Genomic DNA, 17,779 nt, shown 5'->3' on the forward strand with positions numbered 1-17,779 from the left:
GCCAGAGCCTCCTTCCTAGAGCAGAGCCCAGCTGGCGAGCTCAGGAGGTGGGGTTTCCGTTGCTTCGCGCCCTTTTCGGGCATGCGTGGTTTTTCGTGCTTACCGGCAACTGCTCCCAACTCCTTTTTGCAAGGCGCCGCCAGCATTTTTCCTCCCACCGGAGTGAGAGTCCCCATTTATCTACTCGCGTGAGTTTTCGACCTGTTGGGTTGACAGGAACTGGGGAGGAAACAGGAGCTCACCCTGCTAACGCGAAGGCTGGACTCGAACCGCTGAAGTATCGACCATTTCTGGCCGGCAACTTTCAGCATCATTAAGCCGCTGCGCCACCGCGTCCTCCATGTAAGCAATGCATTGGACAAATACTGCACATTTCAGGACGTGTTCCAGGGAGCACCTTTTCCTCTGTTGATGTGAAGTTAAAAAAAAGCCTTCATGAGCTCCCAGTTACTATCGGGTCCAGGAAAGCTATGTCTTAAGAACAGTTATTCCATCCTACTTTCCTATAGCAAAAGAGAAATAATACCTTTGTGGGTAACAATGAATTTATTTTCTCAGTAAAGATCCTCAGCTTGGCTGTGGCTATTCTAGAGCTGATGAGAAAGAATAAGGTCTTTATCCACTGATAAGCCATGCAGGGGCAGGACACAAATTGGGCTGCAAGCAGGCAACAATGTAAGAGCTTTTGAAACGTGCAGAGTTTAATCCCACAAGATTGCAAATCTGTTGGAAGTGTTTGCACCATGAAGTTTTCCTGGGGCAAAGAGTCCTTCAGGATTAGCAAGGTTGGATGAAAGTTTTTTACTTCTGTTGCTGGTGCAGGGATTTGAGATCATATCTCTTTTTCATGTTTATCCATTGTCAGAAGAGCCTGGGACATGAATGCATCCACAATTTCCTCCTGAGCTGCTAGAAACCAGGGAGGGAGAAGTGCATCATTTCAAAGAGGCATATGCAGATATTCCTCTTCCCTATGTATTATTACTGTACACAGTAAAAATACCCCTGGACTGGAACTGTGTGCATGGGAAGTTACAACCACTGTTGGTGGAATTCGTCATGATTTTCCCCTTTCCTTTGTTGATTCACCTGGTTTAGGAACTGTGGTTTATCAGTTCTGCTGTGGTAAGCCAATTACTTCACAATTACCCTACACAAATATACTCATGTGTAATAGCAGTGGACAGAAATACAATACAAGCAATACACAAACGAATAGTGCGCCAAATAGAAATTAGACAGCCTGTAGTGCAAATTATGCCTATAGCCAACTGTTCTGTGACTGAGCACGTACAAACTTTCTGTCTTTCATTTCATGAAAATAAGCAAAATTCAGAGGGAGTGAGACACAAGGGCAAAATTGTCTGAGACGTAGAGTAACAAAGTGATGGGGACATGCATTGCAACAACCCATCAGATTCAGTTCTCTGACTCCCAGGAGAAGCATTTTCAATATGGTACTCAAGAAAATGATTGTGCCCCTCTTAATTAGCATGGCAATTCCACTTTCAAACAGCCAGAAGTCATTATTCGGAAAGCTGCCCAGGTGAAAGCCATTCTTTGCCGTGTGTAATGAGAAGGTTCAGCACAGAACGGGACTTTCCAAGGGAAAGGAAGATCAGCACCAACTCTCAAAGAGGATCAAGCAGCAGATCTGGCCAAAGGCCATGCAGCTGCAGCCCATCACAAAAGAGATGCAGGTGACAGTACCGTTAAACAAACAAACAAACACAGGTAGCTTTGGTGCAGGGCAGCTAAAAATCTAACATAGATCCCACTCTGAATTACTGAATTTTGAGAAGTGGATCTTCAGTGAACCTCTAATATTTCCTGTTTAACCTGTGGTCGTGTGTGTGGTATGGTAATGTGTGGTGCTCCAGAAATTGCTGAACTACAACTCTAGATTCCTTAACCGTTAGCTGTACTTCTTAGGGTAGGTTGTTGCCTATCTTGGCACTAAATGTTTATCTCTTGGAAATGCAGGCATCTCACAGACCTTGAAAGACTCTCCAGAAAATATGAGGTCTTGGATAGGAGGGTGAAGGTGCTGGAAGCACAAGTAGCTTTTTCATCAGTGTTTCCAGTTGAGGGCCATGGCACAAGAAGGGGCAACAGAATCCTGGAAGTCAGCAGCTGGATGTGCAGATGGGATCACTGAGAATGAGTAAGATTCAGTGGCAATGGCCAGGATACCTTCATGAAGACTCCTGGAAGGATATAGGATATATCTTACAAAAACCAGGAAGAAAGCGTTTGGCAAGAGAGTGTTAAACTAAAACAGAAGCAGGAGAGTGACACAGACCTAGCACTGAATATGTAGCCAAGGACTAGGGCCAAGAAGTCAGAATATAAAGATGAAACAGGAGGCCAAGTTGGGAACTGAGATATTTAGAGGAAACTATCATGGAGGCTGTAAGTGGTGCCATTCAATATTTCAAATGTTTCTACACCAATACACTGAGTAAGGGAAACAAACAGGGAAGATGAGAAATCCTAACTCAGGAAGACAAATAGGATGGATAGATATCACTGAAACAAGGTGGGATGATATTCATTATTGGCACACAGCACTGGAAGACTACAACTTATTTAGAAGGAACAGAACTAACAGAAGAGATGGGGTGTGCCACTATCTGTAAAGAAAATATATATTTACATAGGAATTCAGGAATCAGAGAACAGAGGTTCTGTTGAAAGTATATTAGTAAGAAACAAAGGAGAGAGAAACAATAGTGTTACCATCAGAGTTTATTACAGGCCACCGAGGCAGAAAGAAGATAAAGATGAGGCCTTTCTGTATCAGATGACCAGTCCCTCAAAGAGGCATGCAATAGTGATAATGGGGGATTTCAGTTATCCTGACAGCTGCTGAAAACCTAACTCTGCCAAAAGTCAAAGGTCCAACAAATTCTTGTCCTCTTTTGCTGACAAATACATTTGTCAGGAGGTGGGAGAAAGAACAAGAGAGTTTCTATCCTGAACCTAATCCCCACCAACAGGGAGGAATTGGTTGAAATGGCTGGCATCTTGGGGAAAAGCAATTAGGTTATCTTTGAATTCATGATACCCAGAGGAAAAGGAATGAAGAAGAGTCAGACCTGGGTACTGGATTTCAGAAGAGTGGCTTTTGATGAACTTTTAGGAGAGGTCTGATCCAATGGCTTAAAATGGAGAACAGTGTCCAGAAAGGATGGGAAGTCCTACAAAATGTTATACTGAAAGCACAATCACAAGCAATTCCCATGAGAAGGAAAAAATAGGAGAAATCTAAGGAAGCATGCAGAACTTAAATGCTGAAGAGAAAAAGGGATATGTACAGGAAATGGAAACAGAAATATAATAAAAGAATAGTACACAGTAGTCTCCATAAAATATAGGAACTGTGCTAGAAAGGGCAAAGCTCAGAAGACTTGTGAGAGATACCAACAATAACAACAAAAGGGGGTTCCTTAGGTACATGAAAAATAAAAGGAAAGCCAAAGAGGATGAGGACTAAAAAAGTGGGGAATTGGTCATGAGTGATGGTGAAAAGGCAGAACTTCTTAACTATCCCACAAATAACCCAGTCATTTGCCATGTAGTGCTTTATGGGTGATAACTAGTATCTTGAATTTTACCTGGAAGCCTATTGGGAGCCAGTGCAGCTTGCAGAGTAGAGCTGTCATGTGGAAGTAGCAAGAGATGCCCATAACTTTTCATGCCATAGCATTCAGGACCAATTGAAACTTCTGAATGGTTTTCAAAGGCAGTCCCATATAAAGTGCATTGCCATAATCCTCATATAGAGTGCATTGCCATAATCCAATTAGTCCACCAATGATTAAGGTGTAAGTCCAGGAATGGGAGTAATTGCCACACGATGAAGTTGTGCAAAGGCCTCCCTGGCCACAGCTGCCATTTGCTCTTCCAGCAGGAGCTGTGAATCTATGAGGAACCCCAAATTGCACACTGAATCTAAGCAGGGCAATGCACCCCAACTCAGAGTCAAGGATGAAATCTCTCCAGCTCCAGGACTCATGGGTCTTGGTAGAGTTGAGCTGAAGTCTGTTCTTTCCCATCCAGACCCCTCCCCCCCAGCCTTCAGACACTGGGACAGATTCTGGATATACTTGTCAAACACAAATTTATCAGCCATCAGTGTGATTGATGCAGCTGCAAAAAATAGCAAATGTTATCCTGGGATGCTTTTGTAGAAGCACAGAATCCAGATCATAGGAATAATTGTCCCACTCTACTCTGCCTGGTCATATGCCATTTGGAGTGCTGTGTCCAAGTCTGGGCAACTATGAGAGGATGGCTGAGGCAGAAAAGCTATCTGCCCACCATTTAAACATTTTGCATTTAGGCATATATTGGGGGGGGGGTCAGACTCATTAAAAGAGGGACTTGACTATCTTAGAGCTTTCAACAGTTGAGACTCAGTGTTGTGACTCACTTGAGACTCAGAGATAAGTATAGCACAGTATTAAAAGCTGGGAAGGGAAAAGAAAAAGAAAAGAAAAGACCATAAGAAAAAAGTAGGAAAAGAAACAAGAGAAGAAGGAAAGTATAAAATCTCAGAGAAGTTAGGAGATGTGATGCAATGTCTAACAGACCTTGGGAGCATGGAGGATGCAGCAAGACAGTTAAGGGAGGAAACAAGTCTGTTACAGAAGAGATTCTTGAGTCCAGGGAAGAGCAGAAATGTGAGAAAGATACTCAGAATCTATTTACACTAGATATAAGTTGTCCAGAAGAATTACTTTGGTCGGCTTTTAATTTTCTGTTACATCTTGAACCATCAAAGTTGGTGATTCAAGTGCTGCTGTTACATCACTAGCTATAAAGTTCTTTACAGAAATCCAAGTATTTTTGTCTCCTGATCTTGCCAGCCTTGCATGGCTTGACAGATGCCAGAGGGATAAGAGGTATTTGCAGCCCAGACTGACAGCATGAATATCCCAGAAATGAAATTTGAGAGGCGTTTCTGGGAACCAGGACAGCCAGCCTTGAAGGGGAGTCATGGAGGAGCAAGAAGCTCCATAGTGACAAGCTGTGTTCCCAGAGGGGAAGGGTGGGTGGGTGGAGAAGAAAGGAAAGGGTTTCTTTCCCTCCTTTTCCCTTATCCATCCTTAAAATGCTGTGCAGAAAACAGAGAACTGGGCAGTTAATAACCAAGTTCACTGTTCACTTGATAAGCAAAGTTTGTTTTCTAAACAGTTGGTCATGATAAGAGGTGTCTATGTCCTGTCTGGAGCTGATGCCATCCAGAACCCTGTGACAGTACCACAGTTCAAAAGGACAATGACAAACTGGAGCAAATTCAGAGGAGGTCTATCAAGATGGTGAAGGGACTGGAAACCAAGCTCTAGGAGGAATTATGTTTGGCCCACAGCAAAGATGACTGAGAGGAGATATGACAAGAGTCTTCAAATAACTGAAAGATTGGGACACAGAAGAGGCAGTGAGCTTATTCTCTATTGCCCCGGAGGTCAGGACCAGAGTGATGGGTTAAAACTACAAATAAACAGGTTTAAGTTAGATATCAGAAGGAGGTTCTTGACTGACAAGCAATGAATCTGTAAGATCTCTTCCAGTCCTATGATTCTATGACCTGTACTCAGATCAATGCAAAAATCAATGTATTCCTTGCAACGGTGAAGAATCAATGTACCATCATCATCATTATCACCATCATCATCTTGTATATCCTTTTGTGTTAGAAGACACACACCAACATTGGATGTAATTTGTTTTTATGTGACCACTGATATATAAGATCCAATTCTGAGCAAAATGCAGTCTCCAAATGCTTTATCCACTGGATTCCTGCACTGGGCAGGGGGTGGGACTCGATGGTTTCCAAGATTCCTTCCCACCCTCACATCCAATGGTTCTACCATTTTAGTGGCTTTCAGCATGCCTGAAATTAGTGCTAAATTGTGGCTTGAGGATGGACTTTCAAATATTTCTCTTTACTTTTTCCAAGATGATGTAACATGTTTGAATTATAATAGAAAGCTTGTGACTTTATGACCCTGTAAATCCATACAGTTTGGAAACTCATGAAGGCTTGACACAAAAAGTTCACAGCAATCAGGCTGAAGTTTAATCAGCACATGGGGACAAAGCTGTTCATTTCCTTCCCTACATATTTAACCACTGGGGCCATAGAAACCTCATTCCATTTTTTCCATCTAGATTTTTAACCCAAGGGCAAATCCACTTTCTATGTCTTTAGTTCATAAACATTAGGCATAACTTCAAATAGTTTTTATAATTCACAGGGTTCTTGCAATATTCATCTACAGTTTTTGCATACTACTCAAGACCACACTCCAGTTCAGCTTTCCCCAACTTTTAGACACACTTGACTCTGTTTCTCATAATCCCAGACTCCCTGATGTGTTAGAATTGTCCTCTAACACATTAGAAAAACACCAGTTTAGGAGAGGCTAATATACCTTCCTGTGAAGAAGCAAGAGTCACTTTCTCGTAGACCAGATTATACACTCAGGTAATGGACTACCCACGTGCAGCCAACTGACATCAGAAGGTAGGAAAGAACTGGCCAAGAATCAGCCCCAGAAACTCAAGCACAGAATAAATAAATATTTTGGTTTGTTTCTTAGTTACCTTTCCATAAGTATCCATATATGCAAGGGGAAATTAATCCAATTCTCTTGTCTATGTCATAGAAGAAAGTTAAAAAATGAACACATATGACATTGTCTCTGGTCTTAATATGAAGAGTTCTATGATAAGGGAGAACTTACAGCCTTTGTAGATGTCTGTAGGTATCTGTACAGCAGCATATGAGTAGTTAACTTTGGTTTTAAAATTGTCATCTTCTATGAATTCCAGCTTCAAGGAATTGGATTTCTCTCTTTCAATTTCTTCCCCCTCTGGGTCATCCTAGGGAAAGAAAAGAAGTCATATCGTCAAAACTCAAGTCAAGAAAATAGTGATGGTGCCCCAAAAGATTTTTGCCTTTGAGCAGGCCCTAAGAAAGAGGAACCGCCATGTTCTTACTTTCAAAATTGACTCAATGGGCTTTGGAGGTCCCAAATAGGAGGCCAGCTTGGGGAACCTCCACAGCTGCTGATCTGCTATCAGTGGCCAACCTGAGTGTTCAGCTACAAGTGATGCTGCTATCCATGCTTGCATTGTGCTAACCTAACAACTGTACGTATGTGTGTGTGTATTCATAGACACACAAACATTGATATAGGGGTTAACATTTTTGGGTTATATTCTTATAAAACGGTTTGTGCCATATCCAAAGTCTGAGTTTTTCCTAATAAAATATTATTATATTTAATCTTTTTATGGTTAAATTCATTACTTTTTCTAGATTCCACAGAAATTATTATATATTTTTTTATCCCAGTCTATAACTTATAATTTGAGTCATACTGGTTACAATTGTGTTATAATATAATAATCCAGTTTTAATATTGATTGACTTCAGTACTGATTTAAATCTTCACACTGATATAACACATTTTAAAATGCAGATTTATATAACTGTGACTTTAAAATTTGGTAGCAAATTTTATGATCCTGGTAGGATTTCTTTAAAACACATCTTTTTGTTCAGAATTAAAGCCTCTGCCTCCCATTTTATTGTTTTCTTGCAACAATCCTGCAAAATATTCAGGATGGCAAGTAATGCACCCGGCAGACTTTTCTTCTGAAATGGAGGAATCCACCTCACAGTTCCCATTCTTAACAGTTACAGTGCACCACTAGTGACAGTGTCTCCTATCCAATGATCTACCCATTCCATCATATGTGTGCGTGTGCGTGCGCGTTGCTAGGAAACTCAGATGTTTATATCCCTCAGCACTCCTGAATAAACTCCATGGCAACAGCTGCCTGGGAATGGCATAGCTGCTATGATGCTCTACCAGGCCGAGGTGGCTTACGAAGCAAACTGAGAAGATGTCTGGATTCCTAACTACCTCCCAGGCTCTGTTTTCCTTGCCTTTCAGTTTTCAGTAGCGCAGCAGGTATTAAATCAGACAAGCCCCCCCCTTGAAAATCAATTAGCAGCAAAAGGCAACTATCAAAGAACAAATTAAAACACAGTGGAGCTTACTGCTCTGTCAATAAGCAATGCAAACAATATTTAATTATGGCACAGAAAGGGAGAGAGAAAGAGAGATTGTGCTTCCTCCTTCCCTTCTTGACAGAGATCTCAAAAGAAGTCTTGGTTTACTCTTTAAAAGGAGATTTAGCCTTTTTTGGCAGAACCCCCCCCCATTTTTTTTTTCCCTTGGAGTTCCAGAATTGAGAACCCTTCATCCTGTTGGTTGAAGAGCAGTGCCACCATCTTTGAAGCAGATTTTTCTGCGGAATCCACCTACTTGGACCAACTCCTGCAGGTCAAAAAAAAAGTGGTGTGTGGGGAGGAACTAACCTTCAAAAACAGGCATAACCAGGACCAAACCTTCCTTCCTTGCTAGCATCTTATTAACAGGAAATGCACAGTGAAGCAGCTAAAACTAAGAGGTAACAAACAGCACAGTGAAATGAATTAAACCAACCCATATTTATTTTTGTTTCAGAAAATTGTTTAAAAATTGCTAAAGTGATTAGAGCATTAATCACTTTAATTAGAGCCACTACATAGCAGAAATAAAACTGAAAAGCAAACCACAGTGCAGCCCTAAGATTACAATAAACAAAAAAACGGGGAGAATAATAGCATCTAGAGACCTGTCTTTGGGGGGGGGGGAATACTAAGATAACTGGAGAAAGATACTAAGTAGTCACTAACTACACCTATACATGGGTGAGACATTTGGAATAAATATGAGAACTATCCTTTCAGATACTGTGCTCCCTATCCATTTTTAGCTGAGATAACCATTCCTGAAATGGCTTTCTTGTTCTAGAAGGTTTTGAAATTAGATGTGGGATTTTTTTTTTCATGTTGGACCATATATTGGCTTTTTTTAAAAAAGAAACTCCACGCATAAGAAGATAAATACTTAAATGTAAGTCAAGGAGAAGCTTCCAACACCTTATCTCAATTATTATTAGGAGGAAGGCGATGATATAGCTAAAGCTGTTGGAATCAAGAGAGAGAACACAGGAGAAAATGAGGCGGAGAGGGAGAAAACACACCAGCTTTCTCCAACTTGGTGACCACCAGATCAGTTGGAATTCGAAGTCCTTAATCCCCACAGGATGCATTAGCCAGAAATTTTGACAGCTGAAATCAGGAGTTCACCACAGCTCTCTCTGTGTTCTCTTCCTTGGTAACTTTGCCTCATATTCTACCTCTGATTTGTACCATTAAGCAATTGGAGAATCACCCTAGCTTCTTCTGCCACTCTCTCTCTCTCTCTTTTTTTTTTTACATCATTGGAATTTTTAAAAATATTTTTTTAGCACCTCCTTTTTTATAACTCCAACCCAGTTTAAGCAACTTTTCCCACTAATTTCTTCTGCCATGAGATCCTGCTTACCATTGCTTGAGTTTATTAAAATCTTATTTGAAGTTCATACTCTTAGTTTTGATTTCCCTTAAAATCAAGAATTTCAGCTTGGTATGGTCACTTTCTCCCAATATTCCTGTTGCTTCCACTTCAGCTAAGGCTTTCCTATTGGTTAGGAACAAATCAAGCATGCCTGATCCTCTTGTGCCTTTCTATCTTTCTGGAAAGAAATGTCCCCTAAAAAGATCTGCAAATTATTTTTGGAAAGCACCATCTACATCTTCCTCTTGGTTGGGAGGACCACAGTGAATACCAACAACAGCACTGGTTTTATTCATTTCTCCACTAATTGTGATCCAAATGCTCTTTACAGAAATGGTCTGATTTCAGCCATGTTCTTGATCTTCTTTGAGAAAGGGAGATTGTGAAGAGAGAGAGAGAAAACAGGAATTGAGATAGCAACTCCACAGATGTGTATTTCTGTCAAGTTTGTGCTTTCCATCAGTCTTCTTTACCATAAGGAATCTTAAAATATATGTTCCCAACATGAGCAACTTTGCTTCACTACAGTTAATTTCTATGGAGATCCTTTTAGATTGTAGACTTCTTTATAAACTGAGATGAGTGTTTATTTAGACCTAAGGTTATGGTGTGTGTTCTGAGAATATATAGCATTTATCTTTTATCCAAGATACTGAAGATAGCACACATTTCAAAATTGTTAATAGTCACAATCTCCTTAGTGAAAGAATCCTTTTTGACCAAAAAAGAGAGAAAAAGAAAACAGACACTATTGACAGGTGACTTGTATATACAGGTAGTCCCTGGGTTAAGAATGCCCAGTTTAAGGACCACCCATAATTAAGAACGAAACCTATTGTAGCAAAATTTGAGTCAAATACACAGTGATTCAAGTTAAATACACAAGTTAGTTACACAATAATACTTATACAGTATTATACAATTATACTATTCCGGCTTACGTACAAATTCAACTGAAGGACAGATCTTGGGAACAGAACTCGTTCTTAAACTGAGGACTACTTGTATTACCTATAATAGCAAGGTTTTGAGAAAGTAACTAAAATTATAAGTCCTAGGGGAAATAAAACTGAATGTGCAGCAGCTGATATGAATTTATTTGGGGGGAAATTCTCAGTTCTGCATAGACATTTCTTAATAGAATAGCTGAAAGATTCCATCTCACCCAAGGGCTCTCATTTCATCTCACTATATAGCAACTAAGAAATGAAACACCAATGAATGTTGTTTTTAATCTTGCTGCAAAGTGTACCTGGATGAAACTACAATCATTAGGACTAGAAATATTAAAATGGGATTATTAGAATTCTAGCTAGTATCTACAACTCTTGGGTCATATGAAGCATCTTGCTAGGAATGTAGCAAGATGCTTATGTGCCAACAATGCTTATGTGCCAATCTGCAGTTCTCCAGTATTTCAAAGAGGGGATCTATCCAGCTTGACCTGAAAATGCCAGGGCTTATGCTATAGCCCCTTGCATGCAAAGTATGTGCTCTACATTGAACTATGCCATTTTTTTTTATCATTGTTATAAAGTAATATCATGCACAAACAATGTTTTGGCACTTGGCAGATCACATGATATGGTCCATGGACAATGTCCATTTAGGTAAATGATATATTGTCCAGATCTAGATTAGATTCTGAACAGTGGGAGGAAAATACCTGTTTGTTTATTGATATACAGTGCTAATCATTGGAAGTATAGTACCAATAGTATGCGTTACTCAGTTTTGCAAATATCAGATAATTATTATTTCTCATGAAGATGCTCAAGAGCCTTCTTTACTGACAGAGGGCAAAGTTACGTATAGTAGTCAGAGCAGGCTTTCCCCAAATGGGTGCCCTCCAGATGTCTCTTCAACCTTCAGAATTCTCAGCAAGGGCCATACCAGCTGGGGAGTTTGGGGAGAAGGGAACCCAGAATAGGGATAGCTGAATTAAAGAGTTTCATGTGGATGGGAAATTCAGATTCAAATCCACATTCAGTCATAAATCTCACTGGGTGACTTGGACTGATCACAATCTCTCATTCTAACCTATCTTATTGGGCTGTTATGGGGATACAACTGTACATTGCTTCGAGTGCCTAGAAGAGGAAAGGTGAGGTGGAAATTGAATGAACAGATGAGTAACAAATTACCTGGCTGATTTTCTATTATCTCCATTGATGCATGTATTTATACATACATACATCCATACAGGCATGCACACTTCTCTACTCTAATGAGTAGTCAATGCAGTCATAAGCATAGAATCGTTATGTCAAAGGTACTGAAGCAAGATTTAGCCCAATGAACTACAGCTAAGTAGATTTCAAACAAGAATCTTTTTTTGACAGAGAACATGTCAGAGTTTCTTTTCTGTTCTGTGTCATAATGAAGGGACATCTAAGAAAGAGAGGCTGAGCTAGGACTGGGGTAGGCAACATAATGCCCTTAGCATTTGCCAGGTTCTTTGCCCTCCTGTCTTTAATTGGTTATAAAGCAAAGTCCCAGCTTCTACTGCTATCTTCGTTCTAAAAATGCATCTGTGCCCCAAATAGGCCCAATGGGAATTCTTAGACAATAAACATAGCCCTGGGTTTCATTTAGAAGTGCAACTATTTGCACAAAAAATAGATAAAATCTGGGGTAGAAATGAGTATCCTAAGGAGCTAGAAAGGGTGGCAGGGAGCAAGCTTACCAGTTTTCCTTCTGGCAAATGGCTGTTTTGTGACTCCCCCAAATGTGCCCACCACCCTTTCCACAATTGCCTGTGAGATATCCTAGGTCATAATAATGTTGTAGTATTGGGGAGCAGAATTGCCCGAGCTTTTAATGTCTTGCCCCCCCTCCCACTATGAAAAAAGGAAGCAATCCTTTCATATCAATTTCCCTGGACATGATTTCTGCTTTATGGCAATCTGGCATATGAGGCTGAGAGGTTTCAAGGGCAAGTTGGCTAATACCTGAAGCCCCTTCCTATGAAAAACTGGAGTGCACTATTTGCAAACTCGAAGTGTTTGAGGATTAGTTTTTTTACCATGCTTGGCTAGTGCCAGAGATCTAACTAACAGTGCCATAAATGAGGAAGGAAGGATTATTATGATTCCCAGAGACAAAAATGCTCATCTGATTTTATAAACCTTTCCCTTTTCTTCCAACTGCTGAATCTTTCTAAAGGTAGGTACACCAAGAGAGTATTAAAATAGAAATCCAGATAACAGCTTCTGTTTCCAATCTTCTCCAACTACATTTTATATCTGATGATTCTTTTCTAATTGCAGCTGCAAAAATTGGATGCATCTGGGACAAGTGAAGCAGGTCTGTAGTGGCATTTTTGTGAGAAGGTAAGAAATGCTTTGTTTGATGTCCTTTTGGAAAGATACCACAGATAGATAGATAGATAGATAGATAGATAGATAGATAGATAGATAGATAGATAGATAGATAGATAGGAGAAAGAGATATAATCAAAAAGTTGAAGGACCTGCAAAATACAAAATGACAAGCAGAATATACTTGCTCCATTTTTGTTAGTGGTAGTCTTCCAATGCAAGGCAAAAGAAACAAACTAAACTGATTTGTATGATATTGTTGTGAAGCTCTCATGCAGGGTAAGATGCAGAGCTGACTGAGCCACTAAGGGTATTTCCACACAGTTATCTTCATCCCTAAATTCAAAAGCATTTTCTCCCCACTCTCAGAATGTCTTCACTGTGATTGTCCTTGCAATGCATAGTAGTTTTGATGAACTAACCAGTCTTCATCCCAGCTGACCAACAGAGATCACCAAAATCAGCTTTCTGCCAGCATCCATACCCTACCTATGCGCTTATAGTAGATTTATTTTAATTGCGATGAGCAGAACCACATTTACTCAGTTAAAAAAGAAGATAAAATAATGGCTAGGTGTCATGGTGTTATAATTTCAGCAAGATGAGAGATGTTCAACTTAAAAAGCACAGAGAAATACAAGTGAGTCACCTTGGCTTCTTGACTTATATCAGGGCCCAGTTGGATACAACATCTTCATCTGAAGATGAGTAAGCAGAAGAATCTATCAGGTCAATAGCCAAGAGGCCTGCTGCATGAACCAATGGGCAAAGAATTTCAGGCCTCATCATTCTCAGTCTGACTACAGATGATTTAAAACCGCAACTGGAGTCAGACCTAGCCCTTGGGAACACCATCAGCAGCATGAGAACCAAAAGACTGTAAGGCAGAAAAGTGGCCTTTTAGAAGCAAAGACACCTGTTTAAAACTCTGAGCGAAGTAAATCAGGCTGGTGCAGCCTCAGCTGCACCTGGAGGAATCCTAGGTATTTATGTTCCCCTCAGCATTTCTGTAAGAGCCCATACCTTGACTCCTTGTATTATGCCTACTTCTCATATTCCAGACCCTTCTATTTCCAACTCATATCTCATTCCTTGAACCTGGCCATCTCATTTGAACTTCTTGCTGGACCTTGCTATTCCATTGGTCTTTGCAACTTCATCAGAGGACTGGGATTCTAAATTTATGAGTTTATGAGCAATTACAAATGTGAGTGTCTCTGTGATTTATGACAAGCCTGTTTACATTCTGCCAAAGTTAAATGAAGCTGACAAAACTTAGGAGGAAGGGGAAAACCCAGGAGCTTGAGAAGCATGGGGGAGGATGAGGTAAGAATTCTCACCAGTGGGAAGCCATCTGCATCATAGCTGCACTGTTAATGTGGAGTTGCAGCATGTCCTTTTGCTCTGTAATGGAGCCAAAAAGTTAACCAGCTCAGCTTCAGAAGAGCTGCAGCAGCCCTCCCATGTCATGGAATATAATGATATGGTGCCAATTCCAGAGCAGTGCAATTGCTACACACTAAGGGGCTCTGAAGTGCGATATTTTTGTATTTATAGTCTACCTTTGTCTAAGGAGCTCACTCCACATTTTATGTTCATAGCAACAACTCTAAGCTCTTCCTCCTAATAGTCATGTTAAATGTTATCCTTCAGTCTTTGAGTTGGCAGAAAACTATGCCAGCATAAATAATGTGGCCCTGACTGCTGAGCCCTATTCTGCCTCTGTAATAAATGGCACTGTCCTTATAATTTTAATGTGGAACAAGTTATATGATTTATGATTTCCCCAGCTTTGTTTCCCATCCTACTGAATGTCACCTGCCAGAAGGGAAAACAATAATTCTCCTTAATGTGTGGTGAGGTGGAGCTGGAATCAGTGAGATGGAGGGTTTAGCCACCTTTCAGGTTATCCAGCTGAAGGTGCAGAAATGCTCCTCGCCTGTGATTCATCACTTGGGTTGTTTTTGAATATGGGTCTAGCACTCTTTCAGAAGAGTGCCAGACCTACAGTATGTTCAGAAACACTCCACTTGTCGCATCACAGGCACAGAGGATGGCTTGCAAGGAGCACCCTCGGTGTTCCTCTGCACTCGTGGAGCTCTTTCTGACTGGAATGCCCTAGTTATTTGCACTGACAGGAATGTGTCTATGTAACTGAATGTGTCATTGAACGTCTCTACTTATTCTGTGGTTTGCTGAAAGTTAATGGTGGTGCTTGGAGCAACTGACCAATCATCCAGTTCTGAACTCAATGCTAGAAGCACCTGGAGGTAGCCCATGAGATACACAAAATGGTCTAAGAGTAGACAGAACGGCATACTCCCTTAAAATAGTAAAAATGGCCAAAGGTATGGCCACATGAAACTCTTTGTCAGCAGAAGCAGCTGAAAACCTGTACTACACTCACTGGGACAGAACCAGTAACCAGAACCTGGCTTTCTTTACCACTTTAAATGGACAATACAGAAATGTCTAGCATTCTTTCAAAAGAGCGCTAAACATGTATAACATATATAATAAGGAGCCCATAGATCTCCTTAGCCCCATTCAAACATATATGAATAAAGAGATACCAGTGGAAATAGCAGAATTCTGAATGTCTAATGGAAAACAAAAATGAAAAATGAAAAAGTATATTAGGATACTTGTAACAAGCAAGTAGAAAAAACAGAATATCTTAATGCCTGCAAAGGAATGATCATATAAACTCAGCTTAGGGAAAAACACCCACAAAAAACACAAATAGTTCACCTAGATCTGAATCAGGAAAGGGGTTATTAACTACTCTTCTTGAATCAAGTGATCATTTTCCACATCTTCTTTTGATAATATTATTGTAGACAATATTTGGGCAGGAGTTTAGAAGAATCATAGCATTGCGGATTTGGAATCCATGTTGGCTAGGGAATTCTGGGAGTTGAAGTCTACATATCTTAAAGTTGCTGAGGTTGAGAAACACTGATCTAGAGTACAAGCAGTCCCAACTTAAGAACAAGTTCCGTTCCCAAGGTCTGTCCTTAAGTCACATTTGTATGTAAGCCAGAACAGTATTATTGTATAATGCTGTAGAAGTAGTATTGTGTAATGAACTTGAACCATTGTGTATTTAACTCGAATCATTGCATATTGAATTTTGCTACAATAGGCTTCGTTGTTAACTATGGATGGTCCTTAAACTGGGTGTTCTAAACCCAGGAACTACCTGTATAGTCAAGAGGACTTTTATCTCAGATATGGAAGGCTTATTTATTTATTTATTTATGAAAAAGATTCCTGAGCAGCTGAGGTTCCTCAGAAAATGAACAAGAATAGAATGGAGAGATTGCTTCGGTAGAAAAATTGCATTTGTATTCTCAACTGCCATTTAGCAAAAGGATATTTTGAGAGTAAAATGCATAACCGTAGCTGCTAAGCTAAATAAAACAAAATTAAATGAGCGGGAAGGAAAGACTACAGATTCTTCTTCAAGCATCACATCTAGTAAAATATTTATAATGGTGATATCTTTTACCAAACAGTAAATGGAGTTTCCAAATTTAATTATCCCTTTTGAATCAATATAAGATTGAAAATTCAGTGTGGTATTAGGACTGATATACAAGAAATAAAAAAAACTGTACTACAGAAGTGTCAATGTTTATTTTAAAAAATATTAAAAGCATGTATTTAAATAGACATACTACATATGTTAAATATATGCTCCTGTAAAATAAAATGAATACTTTATTATGGTCAGTGACTGGTATATATCCTTTAAACAATGCCATTTTCACAAATTATGCTATTGATCAATTATCCTGGAATGTAGAGAATTTTCCTCTGTATATCTGCTTTCAGCTAATGAATCCAACTATTTTCATATCTGTAATGTGTTAAATATTTTATATAATTTAGAGGCTGCCCAATTCCACATTACTCTGGGTGGCTTTTGCTTAAAAAGCAATAAACAATAAAAAATAAAGATACAGATCATATGCTTCCAAAAGGCAAAGGATACTTAATAAATAAAACATCCTAAATATATTACAAAACAGATAAATACACTACAAGCATTCTTTATCAGGAACTGTGATAAACATCACCTCTGGCACTCTATTTTAAATCATATGGCTTCACTCGCATATGATGATGGAGTCTTTCTGATCCATGATGATGCTACAAAATGAATCCAAAACAATATTGCCTCTGATTTGAACTAGTAGTTAAAGACCCAGTCCAAAGCATTTGTTGGGGCTTTTAACTTGTTATGCTAGTGTAACATCATGTGATAATAGTGGCAATGCACTGATCTAGTTATTGATAACCTCCTCTTAGGATCAAATGCATTATAGATGTTTATATGTAGTTTTCTTATGTTATTTGTTTTCTTTGGGGGATTTTTATTATTTGTATATTTGGTTGTTTTTAATGTTAGCTACTCAGAATCACTTGGCAAGTGGGCAGCCATCTAAACTGAACAAACGAATGAATAAAATCAAACTGCACCATCTCCAGGTAAGGCTTGGAATTATCCTAAATTCTGCAGGGTTATTATCTGTCACAGGAAATAAAACAGAACTAGATGAACCAATGGTTAATTTGTGGTAAGATAGTGATTTATATCCTATCTCACCCAAAACATAAAACACCATTAAATTGACTGACTAACTGATTGATTATATGCCATTAACTTACTGTTGATTCTTAATGACCACATAGACAAATCTTCTTCAGGATGATCTGTCCCCAACCTGGTCCTTCAGGTCTTCCAACAGTGCACCCATTACTGCTGTAATCATGTCCACCCACCTTGCTCATTCTGTTCTTTTCTTTCCTTTGACCATTAAAGGTTTCTCAAGAGAGTTAGGTCTTTATATAATGTGTCCAAAATATGATAAAATGAACATGGTCATTTATGCCTCAAGTGACAACTCTGACTTGTTCTATGATCCATATGTTTATTTTGTTGGTTACCCATGGCAATTCCAGGAATCTTCTCCATAGCATCCCTAC

At 39.5% G+C, this 17,779-nt stretch overlaps 1 protein-coding gene across 2 annotated transcripts in view; it reads right to left on the bottom strand.

The window, feature by feature from the left end:
* CACNA2D2 (calcium voltage-gated channel auxiliary subunit alpha2delta 2) overlaps positions 1-17,779 on the bottom strand; it is a 656,510-nt gene that overhangs the window by 172,084 nt on the left and 466,647 nt on the right. For both annotated transcript variants that reach the window (XM_088134018.1, XM_088134017.1), the window contains exon 6: positions 6,756-6,894. In XM_088134018.1, coding sequence (XP_087990144.1) covers positions 6,756-6,894 — 139 coding nt within the window. The remainder of the gene's footprint in view (positions 1-6,755; positions 6,895-17,779) is intronic.

The sequence above is a fragment of the Python bivittatus genome, unplaced genomic scaffold (assembly GCF_059951505.1).
Source record: "Python bivittatus isolate LINGU-HERP-01145 unplaced genomic scaffold, Pbiv_v1 ctg000080_np1212, whole genome shotgun sequence".
Lineage (NCBI taxonomy): Eukaryota > Metazoa > Chordata > Lepidosauria > Squamata > Pythonidae > Python > Python bivittatus.